We start from the raw sequence: 21,027 nt of genomic DNA, 5'->3' as shown, positions 1-21,027 counted from the left end.
AAGTCCTTGTTTACGTATCGTTCAAACCTTGCGCTCTTGGTGACACTTTTTGTTTTTTAGGGTTGTTTGCTGAACAATGATAGTCGCCTTGAGTGTTTTATGAGTGACGTGTGTGTACGTGCGAGAATTTCTATTTAAATGTCTTTGGTAGGGTTTCTAAAAAATGTGTAAAGAATTGGAAAGATTGCTAGGTGGCTCGATCAGTATCTTAATAAACGTAGCACTGCGTACGCCTCACAGTAAAGTATACAGAACGTGCTCTTAGACGCGTAGGCAGCGAAGTATTGACTTTGGATACATGTCAACCGGCAATTTAAACAAACGCAACGCGCAAATTATTCACAAATGGTACTTACTGTCCCAGTTAACAGCGTCAAGACGCACTTGAACCATAAGCTGGTTTGAAAAAGAGCCTATAGTGGAAATACATCGAATTGTTTTTTGACCATCTTGGGTTTTTGAACATGCACACATGGCCGTGCCCCCATCGGAATAAGATTGCGGAGGCCGGGTGTTGTATTCTGCCGTGTTTCGGTTTCGAATTGATCCTGACCACATGCGCCTCGCCGCGCCTAATGTGTAATCAGCGTTCGCGCTGATCCCTTCCCCCTCTTTGAATAAACGGGAGTTGTCGTTTGGTTCCCAAAGGAAGAAGTCGTCTCATTTCTCTGCGGCGCTCATCGCCCCGGCAGTTAGGCCTCACCACGTAGGTCTCGCGTCCGGCCGCCTCGTCGTGTGAGGCCCGATACCACACTGGGAATCGAATCCATCAACTCGGCTCAGTGGGAGAGAGAGCGAAATACATTTATTTTGCTCCAGGTTCAGAGTCTACATAGCGGTAGAGTTCTAAAAATTAATGATTTTCTCTGTGAGTTGTAACCGAAAGGTTCCAACATGTTTGGACAACCAACGTTTATGAATAGTACCTATGAGTAAGCAACCTGCCAGATCAATTCCAGCGTTTGAATATCTCACAGCACAAGGTCAAGATCCACTTTCCTGGCGCTGATCGCATCCTGGTGGCGAAGAGAGGACGAGGCGATGCCAGCTCCACGACACTCCTGGCGCTCGATCCTTCCGGTGCGCCGTGGCCTGGGCCTCGCTGTCCATCGTCGTCGCCTTCTATGCAGCGTGGTGCCCAGGACGATTCGAGCCGACAGTGATGACGCAGGACCACAGGCGCAGGCAGTGCTCGGTGACTCGGGCGTTTCCGTGGCCTTCCCTACTACCCAGTCGCCCTTTCTCGATCCTCCGAAGGCGCGGAGGAAGCGCCAGCATTGGTGAGTGCAGTTAGTATACGTATAGCGCTTACACATACCGCGCTCCTACACATGTATGAAGGAGGGGTCATAAAGAGGGATGTTAACTTTAGCTGCGTCAGTAAATTACGTTTCTGTTATGCACACTCTTACGAATGCTCACTCTTACTGCGGGTGGTGACTTCGTTAAGCCAGTAAATTACGTAATATATAAGGAAGATGTCGGCGACGCCTTGTTGCACTTTTCGCAGCAGCTTCCCGTGGCGTCATGGACTTTGACGGGTATCTCTTCTTTATAGTTAATTGGCGAATGATAACGCATTGCATTGTGGTTTACATGAATCATATGTACAGGCTCATGCAACCTACGTTCTAAGAAAACTGCACGAATCAAGTCTGTCCGTGCTGACGAAATGTAGCGCGAAGAAACAAGGGACGTGAAAGAAACACGATGCGATCGCAAACTAGCAACTGTAGTTTATTGTCAGGAACACGAATACATAGCCATTGCACAATTAAACGCGTGTAATAACTGAAAGAGTAGCGGCTAAAAAATCATTTTCTAGTTATGCAGCGTAACAAAGCGCCTTGCAACGCACTTCTCACCGGACTTCAGTGCTACTGTTTGTGCCATTTGTTAGCATTTATTATGTCTGCCGAAGTAAAAACGAAAAAAAGGGAAATAAAATTGGCCTTTTGGGATTTATATCTCCCCAAAAAGAGTAATCGTCATCTATGATGTGTACATTTAATATCTTTTACGCAGCATACCCGGTAATTTTAAATCAAGAATGGCAGGCGCATATCAGTGTGTCATAACATTCCTGCAGCTGGAAAGTAGCGGGGGCCCAAGTAGGGAATGCAGTCAACCTAGAGAAGCCGAGACGCGGTAAAATGTTTACAGACTGCAGGAAGTTTGTGAACATTTTCTCGTGGGTGAAATAAGGCCGGAATTTGAGACAATAGATTGAGATTCGTGACATCGCACTGACTTACCAACGCGGTAGCTATAGGCGCAGTTTGTTAGCGCGCCGCATGCGCACACCGCGAAAAGGAAAGCGACAAGAAGTGCACATTGCGTGAGCTGTCACAGAGCACGCTGGTGTACACGTTTTGTCGAACTTTGTCACATTGCGAAGATAACGACTAAATATCGGCGAGGACGGCACGCGAAGGGCGATCAATGTATGTATGGAAGTCATGACTATTTTTACAGCGAAGCTGTTATAGGCTAGGTTCCAAGAGATTGCGACCGTAGAAACCCGCCGCAATTGTAGTGTCACCAATTTCAGACACGTCGCGCTATATCTCGTGGAGTCGCATGAAAACGCCGAATTGGCGGCGTTTTCAAACTTAGAAATGTAGGTCTTATTGACCCTTATCGCTGGCGCAGTTTATGGTAGAGAAACGAGATGGCGCTTTCAGCGGCGCACCGTACGTCGCCTCATCGACCGCGCACGCATAATAAACCATTACCGCTTCTACCTTGCTTCTGTGCGATCAGCTGTCGGAAATGCAGCTGTTTTCGCTAACGCACTATGCTATAATCATGCTGGATTGAATCATCTGGATTTAAGATGTGTGTGGCTGCAAAAATAGTGACTGGCGTATTAAGCAATGTAATGAATATGTGTGGCCAAGTTCGCGGACCGCTCCTGCAACTGTCCATACGTGTTTCCGCCACTTCGAGATGCACGGCTTTCCTCGAGAATTTGCTCATCCGCCAGCGTTGTATCGCTAACCTTCAAAGAAAGGGCTTCACCCTCTTGTTACAATGTACAATGTACAAGTACCTCTCGTTAAACAATGATAAAGGGAGTAGTGCTGCTTCCTGTCGTAGTAGGTTTCGCGCACAGTATATCTACACTCGTCTATCCCATATGGCACGAATACTTACGCCAATTATTTTGCCAACGTGTTAAGAATAAGTGAATGGGCGCCCACTTGAATATATACGCATTATATACGAACAATAAATGACGTTACTACACCTATAGCGCACAAATTGTCGAGGCTGAATGTTTCATGGCTGTCCACAACAGTAAGCGAGTTAGTAGCGATAATGCGTCTTTGCTACAAGGGTATCACAATGTACAGAACAGCTATGTTCCAAGCCTTGTGCGCAGCAAGAACAAATCTAACGGAACTGATCACACCCGCGAGCGATTAGGCACAATATAATCAGATAGTGACCGCACCGAGGAACTTTACTGAGTCACAGACGGGACAAGTTGCTGCTTCAAAATATTTGCCAAATAAACAACGAAGAGCAAAACACACCAATCCTTATTAAATTCGTCAGCAGGAAGTCTGGATCGCTTCGAATACATATTTAGCCCCGCTTTTAGAAGTAGCACCACATAAGCTGCTCGCGCCGTTTGGACATAGCTTAATCAGCTCCTAAAGCGCTATTGCATGTTCTTTGAAGCTGTGGCCAAAGCTTCATGTCGTCCGCCCTGTCGCCGCCGACGATATGCCCGGAAACAGATTTGCTACGCCGCACCGGCGTCATAAAATTCCATTGTAAACACAGAGGCAACGGAGGCATTTGAGGCAAGCAATGCGCGCGTCACCACGTGATCAAACATGCAAGCACCCACGGGATCTCCGCGAAAAGGGTCAATAGGCTTGGTTCCAGGAGATTGCTTCCATAGAAAACCCGAAGTGGATGCACAACAAATTCACACACGTCGCGCCACCTCGAGGAATCGTATGAAAACGCCGGATTTCTAAAGAAGTGTTTGTAAAAAAGGATTTTAAGAAAGTGCGCATTATACCGCGGTTTTCGCCGGATCTTACGTTTGCTTCTTCATTACTTGACGTATATCACCATGGCGACCACGTGAGCGCGTTAGCGCTTGTGTGCGCGCCGCGATTTCCGTGGCCGTCTCTAACAAAGTGCTTAGACGGTACGGTGATCGCGACTGTATACGTTCCCCCTGCAACGCCTACGAAAGACATCGAAACGTTGAGTGATGCCTAACGACGATACGCTCATTCTCATCGTGGGGGCAATATCCACTACAGAAGATCCGCCACAGCTTCGCTGGCTTCCATCTTCACAGTAGTGGAAGGGCTCTGAATGTTTCTCCAGGGAGGTTGGGGTGATCATTGAGATGGTGATTGATGACGACTGGGCACGGGTGTTTACTAATAATAATAATAGTCATATTAATAATAATAATAAATATATTCGCCGTATCACTGAGTTTTCTAACGACACAATTATTTTTTAAGCAATGAACGTTGGCATTCAAACATGCGGCTTTACTTCTGTGCTGCACCCGACGCAAATGAATTCCTGAAGGGTGGCTGATTTCGATAGTTAGTTTTCTCTGCTGAGAACTTCTGCATCGTGAAACAAGACAGAAGGACGCGAAAAAGACGAGAACAAGCACTTCACTTATGGTGTCATGATATCTTGAGGCATGCAGGGGCAGCAATAATAATAATGAAGACAGCATGTTACAGGAGTGACATATGGATTGCATATGTCAGCTTTTACTGGATATGGACGGAACAAAAAAATTCGGCAGCATGTTCCACTCCTGTAACACAAGGCTCAAGCCTGCTGCACACTCGGTAACGCATTCAGTTACACGATCGGAGGAGTCAGAGTTCTTGAAACACATAACGAGCCGCAGTGTGAAGTAAATGTGTGGCGCTGTAGTTCGACCTTTTCAGCGACACATGCGAGCACCTAATGCACTACCTACAGGTCCTTTCGTTTGTTCTCTCGTTCTTTGTCTCTCTTTTTTTTCTTTCTGTCTTTCTCTTTCTTTCTGTCTTTCCCTCTGTCTCTTTGTTGTTTAGTTTGTTCTTTCGTTTGTACTTCCTTTCTTTCGTTCCTTCTTTCTTTCCTTCGTTCTTTCTTTCGTCTCTTCATTCATATTCCACTATTACATGTTTTCTTGCTTACGGGGGTGTCAGCCATTCCTGATGTTGAGGTGTAACATTGTATGCGTGATTATTACGAATGTATGCACTGTACGCTTCAATTTGCTGAGGGCTTGTAGCCTCTGCATTTCGAGAGGAATGAGCCTGAGATTTTTTGCTTGCTTAGGGGGGTATGATCCATTGCTGATGATGGTAGTTTTTGTACCATTTGAGGGGACGATGCGGGTATGAGCCATAGTTTTTGTACCATTGGACCAGAGGACGCGTTTTTAGGTTATGAGCCATTGCAATGAGACATTTAAGGCTTTCGCCTTAAAACATTTTAATGTTTAAGTATGCAAACCGGTTGTGTGCCCTCCGACAGTGAAAGGCTAGTACTTAATTAAGCCAACGTCAAACAGGATTTAAAACAAAGTGCATTAGGGATAGTTTTCGACGCTAAGTGCACTTTGTTTTCGCGAAATACAACTTACTTGCAACATCAATGTAATAGAACCTCGCGTTAAGCTTTAAGGCGATGCCGGGCCTCCCAACGAGTTCGCGGGCGCCAATTCACCTCAGACAAACGCTGACACGCTGATAAGCATGGCATCGATTTATTGCTGGGAGAAAGGCATCGAGGATCTTGTCACTGCGCACACAAATTTTAACGAAGGAATCAGCACACCGGACTTCATGATTTCCACGCTGGCAGAACAGCCATGCCATTGCACCTCGCATTAACACGAATGCCAGATTTTCCCTCTAGCAATTATTGTACGATGCTCTAGTGGGTGAACATCTAAGAATACAGTGGCCGCTTTAAGTAGCTGTTGAAATTGGTACAGAAAAGCCAGTCAATCACGTTCTCTTATTTCTGTGTAATTACGGTGTAGGTGGACTTCTTGCAATGTAATTTTCGAAGCAGTGCGCAAACGAAGGACACTGGGTGAACCGATCATTGTTTGTACGAACGGCTGCCGCAGCATAACCACTTAAGAGACGCCCGGCTCTTACTTTGAAAAAGTTTATATGAAGTATGGGGTTCTACGCTCGTACATGCACCCGTCGCAATACGGCCGCCGCGGCTGACATCGAACCCGCGACCTCGTGTATGGCAGCGCAATGCCAAAGCCACTAGGCTACCGCGGCGAGTCAAATGCATCCCTGCCCTACACTAAAGAGGACGTGTATTACGCGTGCTCATTTACGTGACGTGTCAAATTACGCGCTCTCACTTAGGTGACGAAATGGCGGAAGCGAATCTCTTTTAATATTCAGGTATTTCGGTAACTACATTCTTTGAAGCAAGGAAGACCGATGCGAATACCGCGGTGCGTATGTGCGTGGATTCTTAGGTTGTCTGCGAGTTGTACGGCGATGACCCGCAGTGTGACACAAAGCCGTCGTTATTTCCTACCACGGCATTCACGACAGTCCCGTTCTTCGCAGTCCTGCCCTGTGGTTCGCGCAAATGTCTGCAGTCGTCTCGTTCGTGTTGGCAGCGCTGGTCACCCTCACCTACGTCGCCAGAGGAGCTACTGGCAGCGAAAGGAGTGCACGATGCCGGTAGCTCGCTGTGCTTCGACGGTGACGACGATGACGATGATGGCCAAGGCGGGGACGGCGTCCCCGGCGTCGTCGACAACCACCGACCGGAAGTGCCTGTGGGGCGCCGCCACGGGCGCTTTGAAGATTTATTTATTTTTTGTACATATTATATTATACGAATTAATTCTTGTTTCGTGTGTACCGCAGCGCGGTGAAAATGTTTTGCAAAAAGCGAGTAAAATTTGTTTCGAAGTGAACCTGGAAGTTGTAATTTACTGGCTCCTGAAGAGGTAGATGTAAGAATGCCTTCAAAACCAAAATTTGACCCGTCTGTTTGATTAAACTATCAGTCGATTGCTGGAAGTTCGGACGACATTTCAAGGCGAATTGTTGGTGACAAAGAAAAATTGGAGGATAGGCGTGTACGAGATGGCGATCAGCCATTGTATTGGTGCTTCCAAATTCTTATGTTCTGTACCGACGCACGAGTCGCAGACTCCCAAGATTACCGAAATTCTAGCGTTTTAACGTTTTAAAGTAACACGCGACTTCTGAGAGACGTTGTAGCGGGGGTTTCCGAATCTGGGGTTCTTGAACGCGAAGCACAGCGCACGAGCACTTTCGCAATTCAAATAAACTTAAAAATTTCCTCGATAGCCAGGAAGGAGTAGCCGCATAAAATGTACTGCACTGAGCAGCTTCACAGAGGCAGTGGCCCGCTTCTTTCAGTTCCAACCCTTGAAGATACACTACAGCCCATTAGCCATTAGGTGGATCCGAAGACGATCGCCCTATGGGTGTCGCATGAGTGATGGATATTGGTGGAGCAAGGTTAAGAACAAGGACGGAACAGAAAAATGGAGAATCTTTCTTCCTACCCCCCCCCCCCCCCCCTTCCATCTGGCCCCTAAGGTTTTCTGTATTTCTCTATACTCTCTGGAACTTGCTCACCCTACATGCACATGCTAAACAGAGCAAGACGTCGCTGCCGAAGCATTTGCCGACCAATAACTTACTTCGTTGGGCTGACGGCGGACTGTGATTATACGTCAAAAAGAAAAATGCTTCCAGCAGCTCCTACAAGACCGATGTCTCAACGTTGGCACCCCTGTAGGCCTTTCTGAGAATGCCATAGTTTGCGTTGCAGGAGGAGACGTACAGCAACCATACATAGCGGCTGTCCCGAATAAATTATCACCGAGGGCTTCACGCCAACGGCGATCACTTTATGTTTATAGGCGTTGTTGTTCGTGGCAGTTATGAGTATCTTTTTTTAGTAAATATTTCAATTAACCTAATTATCTGAATTCGAATCAACGTACCTAACAGATAAGGCATGGGTGTATAAGTGGTGGAGGATAATAAAAATTTGTTAACAGTGTTTAAAACAACTTTGGTCTTACGCGATGTCTTTTTTTTCTTGACCCCAAAGATTTACAGCCCTCAAAATGAAATAAAATTTTGTAGCACGCTTAAGCTTCACGTTTAAGAGTAGAATGTGATAGCAGAGTCTGGTGATAGCATTCAAAGATCCTTGACTGCATACGCGTGCAGCATCTCTGTTTATATGAGTACAAGAGGCTTATTTTACAGGTGGGGGCCTCAGGCTCAGGAAGAAAAAGAACAGTGCCGCCTCCTTTCGCTTTTTTTCTTGCTTCTAATGCGAGCGCAATAGTTTTACTATAGTTAAAACAGAAATAATTTTACTATAGCTAAAACAGTTTTTCTAACGATGCTCTGATTCGATCTTAAAATCATGTTAAGAGCATGTATAGAATCCCACATGCCTATACCTAGCCGCGATCACGCTCTCAAGGGTGGGGAGAAATGTTCACCTGAAGTACAGCAAAGAATGATTCTTGCATTTTAGCATCGCGCGATATGGCGAAGGAAGAAGCGCACACGCGATCGCGGTTGTAGAGAGCACGGGCAAATTATTATTATTATTATTATTATTATTATTATTATTATTATTATTATTATTATTATTATTATTATTATTATTATTCAAAGTTTACGTCTATCCTTTACTGTATTTAATTTATTAATAAATTCATATTACTATTCCTATCCAGGCAAGACTGACTAACTTAGTATAGACTACTTGATTCTTTTATTATCGCTTTCTTTCTAATCTTCAATTAATCATTTATTTTCATTTTCATTACCTAAATATTTATAAATCAATTTATTTTAAATTTCTATCATAATACCACCCGGTTCGTGGCCTATCCCCCACAGTGGGTTGTGCCATTGATTGAGGAATCATCATCATCATCATCATCAAATGCCTCGCGAGTGCCACAGTGACCACGGGACTCACGGAGGCGACAGAAGAAGCCGCGATAGCCTTAGTACTCGCCACGGTGCCGAACGCTGCGATCGTGATCAGCGACTCGCAGGCGGCAGTCCGAAGCTTCGCGCGCGGCCGTGTCTCGCGGGAAGCGGCCCGCATACTCCACATCTGTGAGGACGGGGACTCGACGTCACAAAATTCTACGGCCTTCCTCCTCTGGACCACGGCACACACTGACGTCCCGCTCGCGGGCAACAAGGCGGCCCACGCCGTGGCTCGAGGTCTCACTCGCCGAGCCATGGCAGACTACGTGGCCGCCGCCTCCGCCCCGGAGTGCGGGGCGTCGCATCTGCCGGATCGAGACACTACTACAGACACGCTGCAACAACAACAATCACAATGGCTGTGGGCCGATCGCCTGACCACACATCACTACAGAGTCGAAAGACGCAAATTCCCGCCACCGCACGTTAAATTAAACAGGAAAGAGGCCGTAAACTTAGGCTTACTATACTCGCGGACAACTTTCTGTGGCAATGAAGGGAAAGCTACGGGCGCGTGGATGCTGCACATGTGTTACCGCGCCGAGTAGTCCGGCAGCGTTTGACAGTGCTTTTGGTTGCTCGGAACGGACGCTGAATCGACGCAGCTTTCACGTGCGACTGTTTCGCGTTTGCCCAGACGCGGAAGGGAAAAGCTGCAAGATAAGTAAACTTTTACGCTCAGTGGTGTGTTCTGTCTTATTTAACTGTTGCTAATAAGCTGTTTATGTTTTCTCTTGCCGAGCCTAAACCAACGTGGATTAAAACGCGGGACTCTTTTCAGAAGCGCTCTCACTTGTGCGCGCTTTGCCTAATGTAGCTTTCCCTTCATTGCCACAGAAAGTTGTCCGCGAGTATACAAACACACAGTTACCCAAGTCCGGCAGTCTTACGCCACTGTTACCCTAGCTTATATCCGACTGATGCTTGTAAAGCGTGCGGACTCAGAGCAACGCTGCGACACATGCTCTGGGAATGTGCCGGCAACAACGGTACTGAAACCGCCGCCGTTCGCGACGCGCCCATAACGGCAGGCGCGACTAGATTAAAGGAAGCCTCGAGCTCGCTCATTCTCACCGTTTCCCCGGCTGCTGGGGCCGCCGGGGACCTTCTCCGTCGGCGTCGCCGCCGCTGGGAGGCGGCCCTGAAAAGTTCGGAGCTGGAAGACCAGCTCTGGGTCGTCCGGCAAGCCGAAGATGCCGCCCGAGTCCAAGGACTTCGAGCCGACACCTGAGGCCACTAAAAGCAAAGTGCCGGCACTTTAAATAAAGTTTATTTGTTCTTCTTCTTGCATTTTTATTTCTTAATTTAATACACCTTTAAGACGCATTTCAGTGCAGTACATCGGTAAATGTTTTTGTTGAAACGCGCTCTACTGCACGAGATTTACGGCCCGCTGAAGAAGAAATTGCAAGCACTGTAGTTTCGGAATCCATAACTAAAAGTTCAGGTCATAGAGTTTCTAAATAAAAAATAGTAATATGAAACTCTATGGTTCAGGTGCTCAATTCTTGGCCAATCCTCCGAAGTGGGTACGAGCCATGTGCTGAGGACATCATCATCATCGTCGCGTTCCTCGAGCTCTGCTCGTTCCCGGCCAGCGAGAAGAACGCTGGACGCCACCATGGTAAGACGCCATTTTCAAGTCTCCTGTCCGAGGCCGCCCCGTCGATTGGTTTTCGGCTGAATCGCGTAGCCGTGAGGGGAGCAATTTCTGAGAACGCTCATAAGGAAGCCGTTCAGTGTTAGAGGAATCGACAGATCTATCGGATGTATAGTTTTCATTCTATAGAAGAGAGAACTAGAACTAGCCACTAGTTTCATTGTCTAGTTTCATTGACACTAGTTCATTTCCAGAACGTGGCTGTTTGCAACACAGAAGTGAAAGCAAGGGCTATGTGGCGTTTCCTGTTTAACACAGTATCCCGAGGATATACGCGCTAGCGTCTGCGCTTTTTGCACTTGTTTCTACCTGTCCTTACGTCACCTCTAGATGAAGTAAACTTGCGTTCCTCAATAAGCCGAAGGTGTACATAACTTCTGTTCAGTAAGGTTGGAACTTCGGCCTGTTGGTGGTTGCATAAGCCATATTTTGAAAGGCCAGCACATAGATTAAGTACGAGTGTAAGGTTCCACACTTCGCATTGACTAGCAACTATACGAGTTTGTTTCTTGCGAAGAAAACGTGAAAGGGGATTGGGACTACGTGTTGGAGTTATTGTGATATATACAATTTTTTTGATGCAGTAATAATGATATAAGAATTTAAGAAAAAGCTTCAAATATTTCCCAGGCGTTGCGCCCTCGGTAGTTTTCCCATTCTGGCACCTGTCGAAATTTGGCTTACACTTGCACTTGCAACAGTGGACGGTGAGATTGCAATTAGCGAATCTATAAATGATTTGGCGTGTTTTCTACTGTTATAAGTCAATAAACAATGAACTAATAGAATCATTGTTATCCTTGAGCTTTGTCTAAGCGTCGGTGTTTCAAGATACGAGTATCGCTTCGTTGTTTGCCAGATGAATTCCAGCGTCCGTGCCTCCCACAGACAAAGGTCCAAGTCCGTCTTTCCGGCCGGTGAACGCATCACGTTCGGGCGTCGGCCACACAACGAGGCCCGGCCAGGCCGAGGTAGTACCCGGAGTTCGAGCGCGTGCAAGCGACGTGGCCTGGGTGTCGTGGTACAACGTCGTCGCCTTCCATGGAGCGCGGTGCCACTGGCGACTCGAGCCGAGCAGCGAAGACGCAGGACCACAGGCGCAGGCAGTGTTTGGGAGATCGGGCGTTTCCGTGACCTTTCTGATGCTCGGCAGGCTCGATCCTCCAACCGCGCGGAAGCTCGGCCATAGAGGAAGCAGCCAGCACTGGTGAGTGTTCCTATACACGTATGAAGCCACATATCGCACTGGCATGGTCAATACTTAATTTTATAGGGATATTTTAAGCCAGCTGTCGGTCTTAGGCGATGTTTTCAATTTACTCGTGGTCTGTTTCTCATTGTTCCCACACGGGACAATAGCTTCATTGGTACCCGAAGCTGGATCCCCCCCTCAAACGCCCCCATAACCAGGCGCCTACTGTAAGACACGTGTTTGTGACGGATGATTCAAGTAGGCAGCGCTTGTACCTGGTTCTTATACGTTCATCTTAACGTCTCTGCTACATGGCCTTGATAATTTGTTAACGTGCAATGCAATAGAATACTAAGAACCCTCGATCAAGAACGTATGAAGAACTAGTGAGAATACAGTTATTGTTGGCTGTAGTATGTATATGTATGGGCTGCAGCACGGATCTCAAGAGATGAGGTGACTGAGGCTGCAAAATTTCCCGCCGCCAGAATGTACTCTCCTTAGGGGTTCTTCACCATTGAATAGGAATTATTGCTGGGGAAGTTGGTTCTGGTTTATTACTCCTGTAATGTTTGGCGCCAGGGCCCATTGTCCGTTTATTTTTCTTCCGCGGTTATACCGACGAAATGCGCTGGCCATGGTGTATACTATACATTATTTTTAATAGCACAAAAACAGACACCAAGGCGAGAACACGACACAAAAACAAAAGCGGAGAGTCATGCGTATCTCTTTGTCTGTGCGGTGTTTGTTCTCGCGCCGTTAAAGAGAATAGATTGCCAGGCTCTTGCAATCGGAAGCTTCGCTGGTCTTTTATGGGAATATATATATATATATATATATATATATATATATATATATATATATATATATAAGGTTGTGCAGCACAATAGAAGGGGACGGAGACGAAGCAACAAACACGCACAGGCGCTGTTCTTACAACCGAGTTTGTTGTTAAGATACCGAACCCGCCATGGTTGCTTAGTGTGGCTGTGGTGTTGGGCTGCTAAGCAGGAGGTCGCGCGATCAAATTCCGGCCACGGCGGCCGCATTGCGGTTGGGGGAGAAATGCGAAAACACCCGTGTACTTAGATTTAGGTGCACGTTAAGAAACCCCAGGTATTCCAAATTATTTCAGAGTCCTCCACTACGGCGTGTCTCATATCAGATCGCGCTTTTGGCACGTAAAACCCCGTAAATTAAGTTGTTTATTAAGGTACCGCAAATTTTAGAAATGCATGACCCGGCTGCCATGTCTGTCTCAGTCCTCGTCTACGGCACTGTAAAAGTTGCCATGTAAACAACGAACCAACCTAATGCCCAGATCAAGTCACTTGTGCTCCAGAAAATATAGATCACCTCCATAGCATACGCGGCTGAGGGGGGGGGGGGGGGGGGGGCTTATTAAAAATAACATGCTGAAATGGAATCAAATGAACGTTTATCTCGTCTTGAGTGTACAAGTTCAAGACTAGCACTAAATGAATTCGAATTGATTGATTGAAGCAGTTATTAATTTTACAAACGATGCCTCCTTCATGTGATACAAAGAAGGACAAAGGGAACAAAATGTTTATTGGAAGGCGAACACACGCTACGAGCAGCAGATTCTTCAATCACTGGCAAAAGTCAGGTGCGAAACGCGATGGTCAAGCGGTGCACCACAAAGATCCACTCCTTATGGCTCGGCAGCTGTTCCAGACGGAGGCGTCTTATTCGCTACGTTTCGTGCGTCCTGACATTCTCACATCAGTAACTGGGTTCTCAAATGACGTTCGCGTACTATAATTTCTAAGCGAAAAAGCAGATACCAGCCAAAGGTGCGGTTGCATATTGTATAGGGCACTGAACACGTGCACGTAAAGTAGCTGGTTAGTGGTTCCTTGACTATCCTACAAATGTAGTATGCATAGAGGCGAAGCCAGCCGGTCAGTGGCAAAGCACAATCACGAACAAAAAGCATCTGATAGTTCAGCCTCAGGTGTTTAGGTGGTTTGTCATATAGAAATGTCTTGCAGTCTAGGAATGCGTGGCTGTGGCTTCTTTGTGCTGCTTCAGTGCTTCACGGGGGCGCTTTGTCTTTCTTGTGTAGAGGCGTTTACATTAACGCGATAGTAGCGTGCTGCGTTTGCGCATTACGGTGTTACTATGCGACAGCGTTTACATCTAGCACATTCCCCTCGTTCGGAGCAAGCATAGACATGTTTCCATCGAGCACTTTTTTCTAATGAGCGGAGGAGAGCACACGCTAGCATCCGCGTCTCACTTTTCGTCTCTCCCTCTCTAGGTGTGATGCGCCATTGTTTACGTGCAGTGCGCGAAATGACTAACTCCGGTCGATATGCACTCTTCTGGCACATTACCTTCTCGTTTACGTGGATGAAATACGGTAGAAATGCAATTCGCTTGAGCCACCTTCGCATTCACGTAAATACAGCTAACGTTGATGTGGCCGTAATTCCGACTTCTTTCAGCCCAATGTCTCGTGTTCTCGCGCCGTTTTTCTAGCATGTCTGCTCGAGAGCAAATGATTAAAGATATGAAAAGCTAAGGACGACTTTTTCCTGTGAGGGGTAAACCAGGAGCCAATAATGGGTGATGGCTCGGAGGTACAGCATGGCGAAGGCGCTCGCAATACAAAGAAATCTTTCCTTTTGGCGTGCCTCGCTGCGTGCGCTGGAAATATAGAAACGAAAAAAGAATTGTGCGCGAATTTTCACAGCGTGCCGTTAGCCACCATTTGTCAGAATGGCTTATTATCCGTTCCTCCCGCTAGCTTCGTTTACATAAACTCAAGGCACGCGGGATGAGTGGGAAGTCGAGCTGACCCAACACCAGTCTAGGTGTTGGGTCACCTGTCAACACCATTCAGAGTGGGTGTTGGCTGACCCCGTTTGCATTCATCTTGCCAAGCGGGTTGGGTTGGTGAGCCAATTCCTTGCCAGGTGGGTTGACCGAAGACACATCGACGCTGGTTCGACGCAAGCCGTCAGTTTTTATAAGAACACGGCTACCGGTTTTCGACCCGGCAAGCCCCCTCGACGCGACTTTATCGGATTTATACAAACGTAGCTGCTTACATATTTCTATAACTACGCAAACATTTTGTCAGCCTTCTCTGCGTAGGCCCAGTGTGCCAACCCTTTCTGCCACCAAGACTCTGCAATACGTCTATCGACCGCCGTTGTCGTATTGGCCGATCGCGACAGAAAATGATTCCTTGACACGGGGCCGACTACGGCGACGTCTCGCGCAGGCCTACACTATGGTTCATCCAGATGTCGGCAGTCGTCGTCGCGTTCGTGGAGGCCGCGCTCGTCGCCCTGACGCACGTGCTGCTGCAAGAGGCAAGGATGGTGACGAAGAGGGCACGTGACGTCAGAGGTTTCCCGGAGGGCGACGACGACGATGACGACGTTGGCGATGAAGGCGCCAACGGCGTCAGCGGCGTTGCTGCAACTGGCCTATGGCAGGGCCGTGTCAGCACCTCCTGTGACACCTAATAGATTTTATGAGCTTATGTACATACAATAATGTTTGAATTTCGTTCGTAAGCACTATCGTGCAGTAAAAAAGTGTTGTGTTAAGACCAAGTAAACATATCTGCGTGAACCTCGTTCTGCTGTTTTTCCTTGATGCCCGAAGAATAAGGTGGTCGCAGAAGCGTACGTAGACACAGCTGATGCGGAAATGCCGGAAGTTGTCCATGTTAGAGATCCAGCGCGAACAAGACTATACGGGCAGAAGCAGGTGTATGCGTCTACCCCTATCCGTTTTACCTTACAGCTGTAACAATAGACACTATTACTGGTTTGCACATAGAGAGGTCGAAAAAAGAACTCCAGATTTCGCTAAATCTTGTAATTCGGTAACAGCAATCGGTGATTGAGACCCCGACTCCATGAGGCATTCATAAAACCCACGTTAAATTTGAAAGAGCCCCCCTCCCCGCAACACCTGAACGAAAAAAAAAAAAAATGCGCACATCCACTCGATGTAAAGCCAAGCATGGAAGGGAGATAAGTTGACATACCGCCTTGAATTGGCCGCAGCGCTGAATTTTAACGTGGAAGGTCGTCCGTCGGTTGCTGATGGACTTAAAAGCAGTCCAACCCCCTCCCCCTCCCCCCACTGCCTAAACAGATAAGCAAATAAAGCCCAGATGATTGACAAATAGAACTGCATGCTAATATTGTTTTATTTTTTACTCGCATCATTTTAACTGCAATATTGAGTTATCTTAACCTTCATATCAGTAACAGTTGCCATTTAATTTCAAAATTACAAGTTGAATTTTCATTTCCACTTATTTTCTTTAAAAGCATTGCATGTGTAGCGTGCGTTGGAAAATGTGGCCCGACTATTACTAACTGAATGAACAAGCGTGGTGTGAGCGCGCACAAACATGAATAGCTCACACTGAATGACTGCAGACAACGACCGTCAAAACTCTGGCAGCAAGCGGATATGCCGCAGCGGCGAACGTACGTGCGGTCTATCGCTTTAACGGAAACTGAGCGCATGAAGGTCAGAGCCGTGTGGAGATAAGAGACGGTGCGGACGAGCGACGAGCGCGGTTGTTGGCAGAGAAGTGCCCCCCCCCCCCCCCCCTGCTCCCTCCGGCGCTGGCTTTCCGCTTCCTTGCTTGCGCGTGGGAGATTGAGTGCGTTCGCTCTCCGTGATAGCGCACGTCCCCGCACGCTTCCGCTGGGGCATACGGCGCGCGGCGAAGATTTTATCTATACGGAACCTCACGGCGACGCCGACGGCGACGGCGACGCCGACGGCAGAAATCCGGTTGAAGTGTCCATATAATTGCTATCGCAAAAAAAACTTAAGATGCTAGTCTTTTCACCGCCAGATTCATGGCTGATTCTCCAGAGCGGGCTGTGCCATTTCATCAAGGAACAAGATCAAATAACGTATATAAGGGCTCCTTATATACGTGATTTATATACGTTATTATATATACGTTATTATATATTACGGGGGGGGGGGGGGGGGCGGCGGCAAACCTCATCACTTAAAGAGGCCTAGCATGTCATGTGAGCGGTGGGAGGGACAGCTGACCGGCGATACCCTGGCGGGACAAGAAGCTCTCGCCCAGCAAGTACGTCGAGCAGCCATCGCCAGTGGAGTCCTGGACTGAGGACACCAGCCGCTCGACCTGAAGATCAATGACCTCGATGGTCCAAATGTTTTCTCTCTCTCTCTCTCTTCCTTAGACAATCATGATATTATAGTCTTTCGACCGCCAGATTCATGGCCGATCCTCCAGAGCAGGTTGTGCCATGTCACCAAGGAGCAAGATCAAGGTCGAATAAATGTACATTCTTTGACCTCGCCAAGCCATGCCTTATATTTTGGTATTATACTAGAATTTGTAGAGCGCCGTCAAGGGAACCTTTGGCAAGAAGTTTAGGAGTGCTTTGCTTGTAATCCGGACAATGTTCTCACCTTCGCCTCGCAGCAAATGCTGCGAGGCGAAGGTGAGAACAGACTAGCCTCCTTCCCCGCTGTGTAGAGAGGCTCTCTCTACACCAGCATTCCTCTCCTGCGTTCTCCCGTATTCGAGCCGAGGGCACAGGTGACGGTAACGTCCCAATCCACTTCTCCTTTCTCCCTTTTCTTGCTGCCGACCGCATTCCCGGTAACGGCTTGGCGCACTCTCTGTAAGCTGTATCATTCTCATTATTACTATTTCTACTATCCTTCACTTCTGCCCGCCTCTGACTTCTTTTGCTGCCCGTTTGTTGGTTAATCTCTCGTTGTCGGTATGTGCCCATCTGAGGTCATCATTAGTATCATCATCATCATAATCACCATTATCATCAACTTCTTTTTTGTCAACCTTGAGTTTCGCGTTCATGCTGGTTGTTTTCTTGCTGCAGCGCAGCATTCAGGCTGTGGGTGTAGTATGGAGTCCACATGCTCACATCTCTTCTGTTGACGACGAAGAGAGCGGCTCCTCCAAGAAGAAGTTTGTGAACTCATGTACAGGAACTCGGTTAATCTTGACTGACTGTTGTGATACATTTGGGCCACATTTTGTCACAAATTTCTTAATATTTTTCTTTGCTGTGTGACGATTACACCATGTTAAAAAAAAGAAGGAAGAAAAGAACAAACAAAAAACGACATGGGGGCGCGCGATTTTCTTGAAATGTTAGCTGTTTTTGTGTGCTCCTTCATTAGCATAATTGTTTGCATGCTCCACGAAGCGCGCTCCTTCGTTTGGAATGCAAAAACTGACGAGAGGCATCTTCATCGATAGAATCACGGGGTTTAATGTCCTAAAGTACCGCAAGAGTTATAGGGCGTGCGGGTGGTGGAAGAATGCGAGTACTACCCCCCCCCCCCCCCCCTTCCGGCAAAGAGGAAGTGACACGAGCGTTGCGAAGCTCGTGCACCTCGCGCTCTCCTCGTTCCAGGCCTGCATTTGGAACGACCGACTCCGCCACGGTAAGACGTCGTCCTCTTGTCTCCTGTTCGCGACCTTTCCTTTCGGGTAGACGTGAAAGGCGGCGACCAGCTTGGTTTCTGACACTGCTCGTGGAGTTAGCCTAGAATCGACAGATATATATTCAGCTACATTCGCGGAGTTCTGGTATCTCTCGGACTTTTCAGGCGCTACAGTTTTGCGATGCTAACGAAACACTGCGATTGCCCTGGGTTTGGTTCAGTTCTCATATACGATGAGGAACGTTAATGATGATTAAAAAGAATATATGATGATTAAAAAATAGGGTTAGGTGCAATGTACCATTTATTCTGCGTATTACCGGCTACTTCGCGAGCTTTGAAGAAAGCTCAGTGACAGGTCAGAGAAGCTGACCTTAGCCCACACAACATGCAAATAATAATATAAGCATGTGATCCTACATCTTTTAGAAGGATTGCGCAGCATTTCCTATGTTGTAAAGTCCATCATGAGACTGAAGCGCACACAAGTCCTTGGTTAGGTATCGTTAGAACCTTGCGCTCTTAGTGACACTTGCGTTATTTAGCGTTGTTTACCCAACAATGATAGTCGCCTTCAGTGCTTTACGAGTGACGTATGTGTACGTGCGAGAATTTCTATTTAAATGTCTTCTTTAGAGTTTTCTCAGAAGTGTGTCAGGAATTGGAAATTGCGAGGTTGCTCAGTCTCTTAATAAATGTGCCACTGAGTACGTCTTACAGTAAAGTACACAGAACGCGCTCTGAGACGCATAGGCAGCAAATAGCTGAGTGCCTAAGTATCCAAAGTCCGAATACTTTTTTTCTACATTGCGGTGGAGTTCTCAAAATTTAGTTTTCCTCTTGAGTTGTAACCAGAAGGTTTCACCGTGTTTATTGCAAGCTTTCAGTGAGTGATCCATTCAATCCAGGAGCGGGGGTTCAGTTACGAGGGCAGCAAACATGTTCCGCAGTGCGAGGTAAAGATTTGGAGCAAGCCCGCAGCTGATGCTTTGTATTGAGACAGTCCTGGCAGTGGGAGCAGAGGGGGCTTTCAGGAAAGTTTCGTTTATGTATCGGGATAATGTTGGTTGAGGGCAAAGCGCCAAAGCCACTAAGCCTATACCCTGCGGGCCGCAACAGCTTAGTGAAAGCTGAAAGCTATGATGCGAAGTCTTTAGGTGCACAATATGCTAATGACGCACACGTGAGCTAATGCACGTGTTGCTCACTCTTCTAACTCACTGTACTGCAGCACTGATATTATAGGAACACCAATGTGTTTATGAATAATACCTATGAGTATGGAACCTGCCAGATCAATTCCAGCGCTTGTATCTCTCACAGAACACGTTCAAGGTCCGCTTTCCTGGCCCTGATCGCATGAATTCCTGGTGGCGAATTGAGGACGAGGCGATGCCAGCTCCAGGACACGCCTGGCGCTCGACCCTTCTGTTGCGACGTGGCCTAGGCCTCGCCGTCCATCGTCGTCGCCTTCCATGCAGCGCACTCCCACGGACGACTCGAGCCGACAGTGAAGACGCAGGACCACAGGCGCAGGCAGTGTTCGGTGACTCGGGCGTTTCCGTGGCCTTCCCGACTCCCCAGTCGCCCTTTCTCGATCCTCAGAAGGCACGGAGGAAGCGCCAGCATTGGTGAGTGCAGCTACTATATGCGCATAGTGGTTATACATATAGCGCGCTCGTGAATAGGTATGAAAGAAGGGCCATAAAGAGGGATGTTAAGCTCCGTCAGAAAATTACTACGTTTCTGGAATGCGGAAACGCTTTCTTACTGCGAGTGGTGGATGGGTTAAGCCAGGAAATTGCGCAAGATATGAAAAACGTCAGCGACGCCTCGTACTTCTCGCATCAGCTTCCCGGGACGTCATATATACTTTGACGGGCTTCACTTCTAGTTATTTGTTGATTGATATAACATTGCAAGGCAGCTTTGCAGGAACCGCTTATGTAGGCTCAGGCAACCGACGTTTAAGAAAACTGCACGAATCGAATCTGTTTGTTCCATTTGTAACCATTTATTTCTTAAAAGAAAAACGGATCATTCAGGATTTTTATATCCACAAAAACACTAATAGTCAGTTTTCTTGTGTGCATTTAATTTCTTTAACTGTGCATGCACGGTAGTTGTATAGATCGCGAACGGCTTGCGCGTATCACTGTGTCCTACCGTTCTTGGCAGGAAAGTAGCGGGCGCACAAGCAAGGAATACAGGCAAGCTAGATGTGGTACATTGTTTACCAACAAGATGAGCCCAAACGCTGTAAAATGTTTATAGAGCGCAGGAAGTTTGGTGACATAATCTGCTGGGTGCAAAACGGCCGAAACTAGAGAGAATAGGATGAAATTCGTGACGTCCCACTGACGTACCAAAGCGGTAGTTTTAGGCGCAGTTTGTTAGCGCGCCGCAGGCGCACAGTGAAAAGTAAAGCAATAAGAACAGCGCGCTGCAAACCATGAGTGGGCGGACACGTTTTGTCGAACTCTGTCACATTGCGAAGTCATTTTGGCCCTCACGTCGTCGTCTGTGCAATGTGACACACAGGCGCGGATCACAGGCGCGGAGTCCCCCACAGGCACGCCGTAGTGGGAGACTCCGGAATAATTCTGACCACCTGGGGTTTCGTAACATGCGCCCGAAACACAGTATATGGGAGCGCTTTTGCGTTCTACCTGCCATCGCAATGCGGC

The 21,027-nt window shown here is 47.4% G+C and overlaps 1 protein-coding gene across 5 annotated transcripts in view; it reads left to right on the top strand.

Annotated features, from left to right (window-relative positions):
• LOC119448061 (uncharacterized) overlaps positions 1-21,027 on the top strand; it is a 61,491-nt gene that overhangs the window by 10,690 nt on the left and 29,774 nt on the right. For 4 of the 5 annotated variants that reach the window (XR_007466348.1, XM_049665396.1, XM_049665393.1 and 1 more), the window contains one exon: positions 978-1,280. Coding sequence is in view for 4 of the 5 variants with exons in the window: in XM_049665396.1 (XP_049521353.1) it covers positions 978-1,280 (303 nt within the window). In the remaining variant the exon portion in view is untranslated. Of the gene's footprint in view, positions 1-977; positions 1,281-6,587; positions 6,917-21,027 lie in introns of those variants that run through there. The other variant, XM_049665394.1, reaches the window with a different exon arrangement.

Source organism: Dermacentor silvarum, chromosome 4, assembly GCF_013339745.2.
Source record: "Dermacentor silvarum isolate Dsil-2018 chromosome 4, BIME_Dsil_1.4, whole genome shotgun sequence".
NCBI classification, from domain to species: Eukaryota; Metazoa; Arthropoda; class Arachnida; order Ixodida; family Ixodidae; genus Dermacentor; species Dermacentor silvarum.
Note: the sequence above shows the minus strand (reverse complement) of the source record. Positions and strands in the feature narration are given on the sequence as shown.